The 13,201-nt window shown below is 41.8% G+C and overlaps 1 protein-coding gene across 17 annotated transcripts in view; it reads left to right on the top strand.

Moving 5' to 3' along the window:
* Positions 1-13,201, top strand: part of RABGAP1L (RAB GTPase activating protein 1 like) — a 460,914-nt gene that overhangs the window by 400,208 nt on the left and 47,505 nt on the right. Inside the window, exon 1 of one of the 17 annotated variants that reach the window (XM_036273799.1) lies at positions 183-383. The exons of the other annotated variants lie outside the window; for them this stretch is intronic. Coding sequence (XP_036129692.1) covers positions 261-383 — 123 coding nt within the window. The 5' untranslated portion in view covers positions 183-260. Of the gene's footprint in view, positions 1-182; positions 384-13,201 lie in introns of those variants that run through there. 17 annotated transcript variants of the gene reach the window in all.

Below are 13,201 nucleotides of genomic sequence, written 5' to 3'. Positions count from 1 at the left end.
TATTAGCTAATGATATCACTTAACTAGTTCTCAGTGTTATGCAGACCTAAAATGGAGTGATGTCATCAAAAGTGATCAATTGAAGGCTCCATGTTGGGTGGTCAGTGAGGCCTCTCTGGTGTCATTTGAGATCTGAATGACATTCAAGGGAAAATCAGGAAAAAAGGAGCTCAGGCAGAGGAGACCTCTGAGAGAAGGGCCCCAAAGTGGTTACCAGCTTGGTATGTTAAGAGAACAGTGTGGCTGGAACACCATGAGTCATGCCCACGGTGATAAGAAATGAGGCTGGAGCCCTGGCCAGTTTGGTGTGGCAGTTAGAGCATCTGCCTGAGGATCAGAGTCTCCGATTCCATTCCGGTCAAGGGCACGTACCCGGGTTGCAGGTATGATCCCTGGCCCTAGTCAGGGTCGTGCGGGAGGCAATCAATAGATGAATAGATGTGTCTCTTTCACCTCTCTCTCTCTCTCTCTCTCTCTCTCTCTCTCTCTCTCTCTCTCTCTCGCTTTCGCTCTCTCCCCCTCCCTCCCTCCCCCCCTCCATCTCCCTCTCACTCTACCTGAAAACCAATGGAAAAATATCCTCAGGTGAGGATTAAAAAAAGAAAGAAATGAGAAAAGAAATAAATGAGGTCGGAGGAGCTGGTGGCCGACTGTGATGTAGGGCTCTGTAAGTCAGCAGAAGGCGTTCAGGTTTTATTCCTTATGTGATGTTCTTGTATTTTAAAAATCTAATGAATCAGATTTTAGGCTTGGTTAACAGAAATTTAAAATGGTGATTAAATTACAGAGAAGGCAGTAGTACATAAAAACTCACCTCAGTGCTCAAGCTTCATATGAAATCAAATTGTTGCATTCAAACTGAATACTAGGAGTGCAAGTTGGCTTATAAACAGGATTTACAACAAAAAACAACAAAAGAGCTCTGTAGCTCTGATTATTGTAATGCCCTCTGCAGGGGTTCCAGAGGCTGAAACATTGAAGAATCCCTCTTATCCACCCAGTCAGGACTGCAGGCGGATGGTTAATAGAAAAAGTTGGTTCAAGAGATGAAACATAAAAAATACTACATAGTAACTAACTTAAACATTTATTTTAACTTAAAACATAAATATGTATTTATTATCGACGTTTGTGCTCTGTGTTTGAGTAGGAATTCTGAAATACATAGTGCTTTCCAGTTTCAGTTTCCTTAAGAAGGGCACTAAATTAATAAGCGTATGGAGAAATATAATGTAAACTTTGTAGAAATGTTTTTATAACTGTCTTTACATCTTTGATTTAATGTGACAGTGACTTTTGTATTTAACCAATCATCTTTGCCAAGTCTTTCCAAATTGCTCAACTTAGTTTTTAGAGAAATAGCAATTCAGTTCTCAGTTTCTTTTCACGGTCATGTTATTACAAATATAAACATGTTTGGGAACCAGTGCAACTAACTCTTTTTTTAAGCATAAACTCAGTTGTGGGAACAGCCTAGTAGCCACAGGAGTTCAGAATGCCAGGAGCTTCCTTATAGACCGAAAGAAGAATGTCATTTAATCAGGCAAGGTTTTTATAGAGTCTTTTCTTCATACTTTCTCACTCAGATATTGGCGCACAGTTACCAACCATAGATCTCAGTGGCACATGGCAACGAGCATTCGTCTTTTGCCTTATGAGGCTTAGCTAGGGTTGGGGTGATCTTGGCTTGACACAGCTGCATAGCTGAACTTCCTTAGCTCCGGGACCGAGATTTGGTTAGATTTGTTCCACGTCTCTCATTCTTCTGCAATCAGCAGGTTGTCTGGAGTGTGTTCTTCTCATGACAGAGTTTGGACGTTCCCAGATGGGTCATTGGGAACAACTGATGCCTCTTTAAGGCCTAGACTTAGAGCTAGCATACTCCGACTTTGTCCATGCCCTCTTGGACAAAGGCCACATTCAACATAGTGGGGCAGGAAAGTATAGTCCACTGTAGAGGATGGAGGAGGGGGAAACAAAGATTTGCTGAACAATCATCTACCCCATATATAATAATTGACCTTTGCCCTGGCCAGTTTTGCTCAGTGGTTAGAGCTTTGGCTGTCCGACTGAAGGGTCTTGGGTTCGATTCCCAGTCAAGGGCATGTAGCTGGGTTGCAAGTTCAATCCCTAGCCAGCTGGGGTCATGCGGGAGGCAATCAATCGATGTCTCTCTCTCACACTGATGTTTCTCTCTCTCTTCCCCGCCCACCCTTCCACTCTAACTAAAAAAATCAATGGAAAAATATTCTTGGATGAGGATTAACAACAACAACAAAATAATAATTGACCCTTTATATAGTTACTGTGGTTAGGCTCACTGTCTAAAATATAGAAACATGTTTCTCAACAGTATATATAATTTACATTCACAAATACTATATATTCACAGATTTGTTATCAGAAAATGACATTGTACAGTAATCCCTGTTATTCGCAGGGAATTTGTTCCAAGACCCCCAGTGGATGCTGAAAACCACAAACAGTGCCAAACCCTTTATATACCATGTTTTAAAAATATATTCATACCTGTCATAAAGTTTAGTTCATGAATTAGGTACAGTAAGAGATTAGCAACAATAACTAATAATGAAATAGAACAATTATAACAATGTAGTGTAATAAAAGTTATGTGAATGTAGTCTGTCTCTCAAAATATCTTATTGTACTGTATGTATGCATAGCTTGAACATGCTGCACAAGGATCTGCTTCACCCCTGGGAGAGACAGAACTGGGCAGGATGAGATTTCACCACATTACTCAGAATGGCATGCAATTGAAAACTTATGAATTATTTTTGGAATTTTCCATTTAATATTTTTTTTCCTGCAGTTGACCATGGCTAACTGAAACCGCAGAACGTGAAACTGTGGATAAGGGTTGGCAACACTACTGTACACATTGAAGATGTATGTTGATTGGAAATTCAGACTTCCCAACACTCTCAGTGCCCTTTCACACTGTATTTGGAATTTGGATGTATTGGCACCTCCCTCCCGAAGGCAGTCCCAGCCGGGCTCCTCCGCGATGGCATGCCTGCTCCGTCCTTTGTTTCGAGCCCAGGGATTCTGAACAACTAGGGGGTTGTGGACTGTGGCAGTTTGGTTAAGTCCATGGACTTCTTATCAGAAAACCATTTCTATGTGTGTAAAGTAAAATACACAAGATTACAAAGGAAACCAATTATATTGAAATACAGTTGTCAAAATAGAGAAAAATATTTTTAAAATTTCAGATATAATCGACATTTAACAGTTTCAGGGGTACAACATCACTTTATATTTGTATATATCATGAAATGATCACAATAAGTCTGGTTAACATCCATCACCACACAGTTACACATTTTTTTCTGTGTGATGAGAACTTGTAAGATCTACTGTCTTTGCAACTTTGCAATATACAATAGAGCATTATTAACTCTAGGGCCTGCGCTGTACATTTCATCCCCAGGACTTACTATTTATAACTGCAAGTTGGTACCCTTTGACCCCTTCACCCATTTTCCCCTTTCACTCTAATGAATGAATAAAGGAATGATGGAGAAGAGTGTGGAAAATGGAGATTTTTTCATAAAGATGTGGACACTTTATTTAGCATTTGATTTTTGAACTTTTACAGTTTTACCTTTTGAGTAAGTAGTGCATTCACAGGGTTTCAAAGTTTCAGCAAAATATAAAATGGTACCCAATGAAGATTCTCACTCATTCCTGTTGTGCCAGTGAAGTTACAAGTTTTTTTAGAGGTAGCCTTCTAGAAATAGTCTGTGCAAATTTGCACATATTCTTTCCCTCTCTTATAGGACTCCTGGTGCCCATTCATGTTCTGCTCTTTGCTTTTCTCACTTAACAATATGTGTTGGAGATTTTCTGTGTCGGTGTATCAAAGCCTCCTTGTTCATTTGACAACTATATTTCTCTGTATGGATTTCTATCATATGTTTAGCTAACTCCCAATATGTGGGTATTAGGGTTCTTTCTGATATTTTGCTGCCACAGATAGTGGGGCAGCGCATGATCTTGTGTCTGTTGTCATTTCGGAAGTGTGCGCGCGTGCATCTGCAGGCTAGCTGCTGGGAGTGCCACGCCAGGGGGGTCCTGTGATTCTGATGGAGAGGGCCCACTTCACGGGTGTGTCGTGTACCCACCAGCAGTGTGTGTCTGTGCCTGTTTGAAGGTGGAAGCTTTGAGCAGAATTCTCATGGGAAAAAAGGGAGTTTTTCAGGTGGTCAGGTGGAGGGAAAGTTCTGGATCGAAGGACTAGCGCTGTCAGAGACACAGGAGTGAGAGAGGCATCAGGTCTCTCTGGCAAGCGTGTGGGAGGAAATATACCAGGAGCTGGGGAGAGTAGAGGTTGCTCATGGAAGGTTTGGTGTATGATGCTAAGGAACTGACGTGTTTCATTCTACAGAGGAGGTTTTGAGCAAGGAAATGAAGTAATAAAGTTGACGAATAATATTACAGAAAGAATAGCTGTGTGTATCTATTTTACTTAAAGTGAAACTTGCCAAATAGGTTTATTTCCTGAAGATCTTGCAACTTAAAGGTTCCCCACCTCATTAATGACTAAAATAATGATGGTATAAAATTTGGAAAATACACACGTAAATAAAAATGAAAACACAGAAATTGTTCATAAATTTACCACTCAGATTCTATCCAAATAACTCCTGTTGTCCTTAAAACAATAACTAATGTGTATGAGTTTAGAAAATCCGAAGTGGTGTCCAAAGATGGAATGAACCCCTTGTTAAGGGATTCTTGTGATTTCTTTCAGGGAAAAAAAAAGAAAAACTGGTGCATATTCCTGCATAAATCTCAGCACACAGCTTCGTTGTTAATGTGGGTACACAGTGCAGGCCTTCTCTGGAACAGAGGGGTGTCTCAAGTCATAAGAACCATTTTTGTTTTTGCTAAGGGCTTTACTAACAACCTTCCAGCTGGTCCCTGTCACCGGTGCTGCTCTGCCCCCAGGGGGCATTTCATGCCAGGTGCTCCTGGTCAGGATCTCAGCAGCGAGCAGCCAGTGTCCTAAGGATGCTAAGTTTACGAACTTAGCTGGACTCCACTGTTCCTACACAAAAGTCCTCTGTGGAATAACTCTGATGTTATTAATAGCCAACTCTTTCATTTATAGGTGGTTATTTTTTATTTTTTTTATCCTCATCTGAGGACTTTTTTTTTTTTTTTTTTTTTCATTTATGTTCAGATAGAGTGGGAGGGAGAGATGGAGGAAGAGAGAGAGAGAAACATCTATGTGAGAGAGACATATCGACTGGTTGCCACCCATACGACCCCAACTGGGCCGGGACAAACGGCAACTGAGGTACGTGCCCTTAGTGGGAACCGAACCCAGAACTCTCTGGTCCACAGGCTGATGCTCTAACTGCTGAGCCAAACCGGCCAGGGCAATATAGGTGGTTATTTTTTAACAGTTTGTGGCAGACCCTTTGCAGGTTGTTCTTTGGGTATGGGATTGAAAATATCTCCAAGTCACGGATGCCCCATTTGAATGCATGTGTTCTGCCATTTCACACGTGTGCCAGAGGGCCTCACAGGAACTTTTCCTTCCTTAATTGCATCCTAAGAATTATGAGTGGGTAAGTGCACTTATGGAGCCATCTATTAAAATACTCCAAACTGATAGATTATGACAATCATTTTGATGATTTAGGACTCAGTGTAGCCAAGGTGATATTAAAACCATGCATGTAATAAATACTGGAATCAGCAAAATTTCTCTTAATGATTAAAATATGATCTTTGGTGAGAAGCCCAACAGCTTTGCAGTCCCCTCCAACCTAATAGTCTCACTGATGTTAATTTGATTCTTTCATGTAAAATGATCATTTTTATTGCTCCGGCCTGAAAGGTGCAAATTGCTTTCTCTCTGAGGTGTTGGCCGACCAGCTTCCTTCTTATTAAAGAGATAAGACATGTGTCTTCCACTTAAAGTATTAATGTTTTCTGTAAATGCACCGACTAATTTGTCATTGACTTGAACTCTTCAAAGAAGATTTTAAAAACAAGGTGTAATTTAGCATTCAAGACTGTTACACAAGAATTCAAGTTCTTCTGTGACAAGTATTCTCAGTGAGGATAAGAGAGCCCGGAATGGGATATGAATATATTTTACATAAGTAAGAGTGGCATGATTGAGTTAGCTGGACTCACAAGATCATTTTTCCTTTACCAAGAACTTTAGTCTGTTACACCAGGAAGTGAACACTCTCTTCATTCTTGATGGAAGTGAGTTTAGCACTCGGCGCTTGGTGCACGGGCGGTGTTGAGACTGGACTCGGGAGAGGAGGGGTCACTTGTTAACTTGCTTGTCAAGAGACAAGGATTTTTCAACCCTTATTAGGTCCAAACATGGTAGCTATTCTAGCAAAATGGAATAACTGAAGGAAGGTTATTAATTTCTGATCATTAGAAATAATAGAAACTGTTCTATGTATTCTCTGCAGACCTGAGAATAAAGTATTGAAAACGTTTAAAGTCTCAACAAATTTGAAGTGATATTGGTAACCCACAATAAAATGCCACCTTAAACAATCTTCAAGGAGAAAACAGAAATAACAATGTACAATAATAGTGCTAATTCCAGGGTGAAATGAAGGCATTCCACCTACTCAATTTTTTAACCTACGTAGTACTTTTTGTATATTGATCATATTTGGACATTATATAAAATAACTATGAATTCATGCTGAAAAATTTGACCCACCTGTGACCCCTTTGGATCAACCCCATAGGATTCAGGAGCCTGGGCCACTGTGCCAGGATAATGACCATGCTGACTGACAACTGGCTGGCAGAGTCCTGGCCTGTCTTGGGCCAGGTGTCTCCAGGGCCCATCTCCTTGGGCAGAGTATCAGTCTTCCTCAGCTTTTAGAACATTTCCCATATAAAAGGAAAACGTACCCCCACAAAGGGAAAGAATTCATTTCCTTTTTTGATTCAGCACTGGCTTCATATTAGATTCGGAGCAAGAATAGGACATTAATATAATCACAAATTGAAATGAAAGTGACATGATAAGGAACATAAAAGGCAAGGTCCACAGTCCTGCAGTGCTCTGACCTGGGTTCATCTTAATAGTCCCAAAATCGGTGCAGATGAAAAAGAGTAACACCTTGTGTTAAAAATTCAATTTATTTAACACATCATTCTTTTTTAAAAAAAACTCATTTAACCTTTACAACTCTGTGAAGTAGGTACAGATATGTAGGCTTACTTTACAGATGGTCAACTGGAAGCACAGATTAAGTAACTAATTTGAGGTCACACTGCTGGAAAGTAATAGTTAGAATTTGAACACAGGCCCCTGGCTCTAGGGCAGTGCTCTTCATCCTTTTCCACAATGCAGAGCTCTGTGCTCTGTGCTCACTCAGTTACTGAAGCCAGGTTCCTTTCATTATGTTCCCTTTGATTGTCTGCATCCTGAGCTTTTTACACTTCAGCAGTTTCTGAGGAGGGTTACGGGCTTAACATTGTCTATAATTAGAGTTCCCTGAGTTTTTGAAGCACAGGTCTTGAAGGTGAATGATCGCTCTAGCAATGATTGGCACTATTATCACACTCTTATTCACGTTCTTTCGGGTATTTGGATAATAAGGTAAACATGCTTGTCTGAATTCCCAGAGTTCCCTGTTTGCCTTGTACTCTGCATGGGAGGGGAGCCTATTCTGTAGCAGGCTCCTTACAGGGATGAGCAAACAGTTCCGCCCACTTTGAATGCCCCATTGAGGAGAAGGCATATGCTAACGAGGGCGTTACTGTTGGAACCGAGGTCTGCTGCCCTCTGATTGGAATCTCATTTTTCAACTCATTTATTCAAGTATGTCTGTGAGAACAGCTAAAAGTACTTATGGGTGTAATGACAAAACCGTAACAGTCCAGAAAGTGGCGGTTGAGCTCAGGCACAGATACAAAGGTGGCTTTTGTTTAAAGTTATCTTTGGGCAGATTTGTAAAGGAAAGACCCTTAAGTATATAAAGGCAGTATGTGTTTTGTGGCATGTTTATCAAATTTGTAGAGGACCTAGCATATTGGTTGATAGAATTAGGACCCAGAAAGATCTGGTTGGAGCAGGGTTTTCATGACACATAACAGGGCTTAGGGTGAAGAGGAGAGTCGAAGCCAAATGGGTTCTGTGGGATAGCATGCTAACAGCCTTTTTGTAGATAGTTTTAGCACTTAGAAGCTAATTTAAGCCTTTGTAAAATCCATTTTTTATTAGGTATGAACTTTGTGCCCAGTGATGTGTTAGTGCCAAGACACAGATGAGAGAAGGGTGAATACGTTGACTACCTTCAGAGGTTACAATCTGGCAGGCTATGTAGAAATCGAACAAATAATCTCCAGAAAACTGTTATGCGTTTTGTGAAGAGAGGGAATACGAGGTCCTGTCGGGCTATATGGGGAGACCTCATGTCTAAATCAGGGCCCCTGGGTTTATGGGAACATACAGGATGGACCCATCTAAGTTAGGGATCAGGGAAGACCTGAAAAGATGGGTAGGATTTAGTCAGGTGAAGAGAGTGAGGGCAAAGGGAAGAGTGAGTAGATTTTAAGTCTCCGAGGTGAGCAACAGAAGAATTTATTAAATAAATGGGGCCTGGAGTGCTGGGTGTGGTGAGCGGGAAGGGCTCGGAATCAGGCGGGGAAGATGCCGGGTCCTGAGGAGCCTTCCTGGGCCTGCGGAGGAAATTGGACTCGATGCGAAGGGCTTGGAAAGCTCTTGACAAGGTTTTAAGCAGAGGAGACATTAATTTTATGGCACTGTCAAAAACACTGTTGGCAATTCGTTTGACCTTTCTAGTTCTAAATTTTCTCATTTTCAGAGGGAAATGTGGGTTAGCCTTTTCAAATCGAAGTTCCCTAATGTGACCTGAAAACTCCTGAGAGTTGCCATGTCTAGAAAGAAAGAACACAGCATTTTTCATCTATTCTGCTTGGATTCTATTCTATTCTCTTTTTCCTTTCAGACTGGAATACATGTGTTATCATGAAGCTTATTTGTTCATGTGCTTATTAGCCATTGTATATCCTCCTTGGAGAAATGTCGATTCAAGTCCTTTTCCCATTTTAAAAATAGGGTTGTCTTGTTCTTGAGTTGTAAAAGTGCTTTATATTCTCTGGATATCAAACCCTTAGATATATGACTTCCCGGTATTTTCTCCCATTCTGCAGATTGTCTTTTGACTCTTGATAATGTCCTGTGCACAGAAACTTTTTATTTTGATGAAGTCCAACTTTGTCTCTGTGTCAAAGGTATTTTTACTTGACATAAAACACCATAAAATACTGGCAGTAAATTTTGTGAGCGTATAATTTGCTTGGCAATGACATTGTCTTACTGGATTCAAGGTGTTGAATATAGTCCATTCAAGCACTCCTGTTAGGGAATCTAATCATCATTTATTGTACATGTCAAAGCTCCCTTGCTACTCCTATGACTGTCCTGAGCTGCTGTCAGAGGGACACGTGCCCTCGCAGTGGACCATCCTCACAGCCTAGGATCAGGCTGCACTGCCTTGGGGTGTAGGTTGGGGTACGGGTGACTGCGGGTGACAGTGAGAGGCGGACTTGTTCTGGTCCAGGTGCCGTGTTCTCCCTGGAGCCGCTGTGACGCGCTGACCAGCTCAGAGTCGAGCCTCCGCCCTGCAGTTTGGAGAGTGGTCGCCGTGCTTCTGGCGTTGCTAATCCAGTAGCCCCACCCCTGGCGCCCTGCCTTTACTTTATAGGCCAAATGAGTCAATAGGTAAAATCTGCTCTTTACCTTGAAAACTTCAATTGAGTTGGGAAAGCATTTTGCTTTTTCGATCTCATTGTTTATATAAAATAAGAAACATAACCAGGTGGGTGCATGGTGTTGTCCATGGCTGGCGGTGCTGGTGAGGTGCGAGCCCCGTGCTCCGTGTCTATGTCAGGCAAGCCCGTGGTCTGTTCCACAGGCTTGCCTGCTGCACTGCCAATAGCCTCTCCATTTATCTCACAAAAGGGACCAGGCAACAGAATGTGGGCAGAACAGCTCACATGCCTTATTCTGGAAAAGTAACTCAAACAAACGTGTGTCCAGAGGATTGGATACTGGTTCCATCCTGGCATGAGCTGGGGCTGTGCAGTGACTAAGTGGCAAAGGTGGCCTGTGCCTCGTTACAAGAGACAGATCTTTTTTAAAAAATCAAATACTGTACTTGCTCTGTGATCTCAAGAAGTTTTGTTATTCCCGGAAGAGAACACACCCACATCTAGAAATGTCTTATGACTTAAAAGCAAGGTATAAACAAGTGCAGGTGATTAGGGCACAGACAGAGTCGTCTGGCTCCGTGCCAGCTGCATCTAATCAGATAAGTTTACTTCACGTGGAAATGTCTGTCGGACCAGGAGACGAGGTATGGCAGTTAGTTGTGAATGCTGGTCCCTTCTAGCTTTTCAGAAATGGATTCATTCAACAATAAAATGTATTGCAGCCATTGGAGAACAAGTCAGCCTGCTCTCTGTTTCAGCTTCACTGACAATGAAGCCGATATTTTGATTAAACAATTTTTTTATTCCAGATGTTTATAGTCTATATGTTTTAACTAGAAAATAGTGAAAATAATTGACATACACGCCATTTTCATGGCATCAACTTTAATGCTGCCTTCATTGTCATCCAGTTTACCCATCAAGCTGCAGTTAAAGTTTTAATTGTTGCCTAGCACATGTCTCTCTCACATGTGACACCGACGTACCATTCAGAGTCCACTCTCTGCATGCTGATTTGAAGAACCATGTGATAAAACCATGTGACGACAGGTTTTGATGGTTCCCCAGATGGTTTCACTTGCACGCTCAGCGTTACTGGGGAGGTAGGAGCCCCGAACCTCGCGTTTCTAGAGACAAAGTTGGTTCCTGTGGACTGACATTTCGGAAGGCCGTTTCTCTTGTCTTGCCTGAAGAACAGCATACCTTCGTTCTGAGATAAAATCTTCCTGATAAGAGAGATGTGTTTACCAAGCTCTTTGTGGGAATTTTATAAGGCTTAACCCCTTCACTTCTGCAGTGGAGGAAAGGGCCCTGCCTTCCGACTCCCGGCTCTCTCCTGGTTGACTCCCTAGCACAGTTCTGTTGGAAGGTGGGTGACGGGTAAGCAAATACCTAGCTTCCTTGTATGAGGGAGCTGTCCACGGAAGCTTTTTGTATGCTTTACCTATCCTAAAGTTTGACCAAAGTAGTAGAAGAAAAAGAAAAAGGACAGATTTTAAACTTAGCACTATTTTAATGTCAGTGGTTGTATGGAATGAAAAAAACAAAAACAAAAACTCCTGGCAATTCATCATTTTAGAAGATAAATCTTGATACCTAAAAGTAACTAGGCTTCAATAACATTTATGGAACATTTTTTTCAATACATACACTTTAGTGTCCACAATAGATTTCCCAGTATATTTATCTACAACAGATCTTACATATTGAAAACTAACAGAAGTTGTTGCATACATTTTTCTGTAATTAGATGAGAACATTCTTCTTGCTGGTCTGCAAACAGTTCATAAAGATGGCTGCTGCCTGAGATACTTTGTAGTTGACAAATGCTGAGTGGTGAACTCTGTTCTTCATTTTCTAAAACATAATTGTATTATCTTAAAATTCAGTCGTTTTTCTCACACGGTTCAGGGCTGAGAGCTCCAAGGGCAGCAGGACAGCAGGACCTCGTGAGCGGCTGCCGTGTCGGGGCCCAAGGAATTGTTAAGAGTTCTTGCCAAAGCACTGGCAGTAGGAGAGAGCTCTGATTGTGTGCATTGTGTGTACTTATAGTGATAACATGGCTGTATTTAGGTATACGTCAGATGAACACGGAGCAGATATATCTGCGGCGCTGTCGGAGGATTGTAACGATTGCCTTCGGTACGAGAAGGGAGAAGCAATTCTTGTTTTATCACTTAAACATTTATTTCGAATCTGAAAATGCTGCTTTTGATTTTCAAACACAAGCACTGAAGATCCAAGCCCCCATTTACAGTTGTTTTTAGCTGCCTTATTTTAGTAATTCTTCACTTAAAAAACATTTATAGCCCTGGCTGGTTTGGCTCAGTGGTGGAGCATTGGCCCTCGGACCAATGAGTCGCGGGTTTGATTCCGGCCAAGGGCATGTACCTCAGTTGCAGTTTGTCCCTGGCCCAGTGTGGGAGGCAACCAGCTAATGTTTCCCTCTCACATCGATGTTTCCGTCTCTCTCCCTCCCACTATCTGAAGATAAATAGAAAAATATCCTCAGGTGAGGATTAAAAAACAACAACAACACCATTTATAGATAGAGTGCCTGTGTTGTGCCGGCGTAGTAGCATCAGTTGTCTGCATCCAGAAACAGAATTATGTTTGGCCTTGGGCAGAGAGCGTATAGAATAGCCTGAATAGTGCAGTTTGAATAACAGAGACAGTAAGAGGCTTTTATAACACAGAACTGAACTGTGAAATAGTTGTGTTTTCGAGAGAACCTAGGATTGGAAGCGAAGAGACTTAAGTGTGAGCCCCGGATATGCCATTCATCAGGCACTGTGGACTGGCCTCAGCTTCCTCATCTTTACAATGAGGGGGTCCACTATATGCTTCCTACAGTCCCTTTCTTTCTATCATGCTATAGCTCTTAATATCTATGATATATATTATATATGTAATATATAATTACCTGTAGCCTGTCTATCTTTATGATTTGATAGTTCTTATTATCTGTGGTCTATAGTTATAGTATATCTATTGCAAACCACCTCGCAGCATAGTATCTAGACACTGTGCCCACAGGTCCAGTGTGCCAGGGACGCAGACAGGGCACAGTGGGCGTGGCTGTATCTCTGCTCCAGAGTGTGAGGCCTTTACGGAGATGCAAACAAACAGAGGTGACTGGGAGACTGGGGGCCAGAATCTTCCGGAGGTGCCATGCTCTTGTGTCAGGTACCAGAGGGATGACTCGAAGGTGGGGCTCAGCAGGGCCTGCTGGATGGAACCCCTTCTTCGGCTTCTGCGTATTGGCTTCCTCACGGTGTGATGGCTGAGGGTCGTACCAGGCAGCCCGCGGCTCCAGGAGCCACTGTTTTCCAAGAGCACGGTTTTAACTCATGAGGTGATAGAAAAATGTTAGTGGAATAAAAATTGTAAGAATTATTTTTAAAACCAAATACATGAAAGGTTATTAAGCATCAACTAAGTAAAG

The sequence above is a fragment of the Molossus molossus genome, unplaced genomic scaffold, assembly GCF_014108415.1.
Source record: "Molossus molossus isolate mMolMol1 unplaced genomic scaffold, mMolMol1.p scaffold_m16_p_20, whole genome shotgun sequence".
NCBI lineage: Eukaryota > Metazoa > Chordata > Mammalia > Chiroptera > Molossidae > Molossus > Molossus molossus.
Note: the sequence above shows the minus strand (reverse complement) of the source record. Positions and strands in the feature narration are given on the sequence as shown.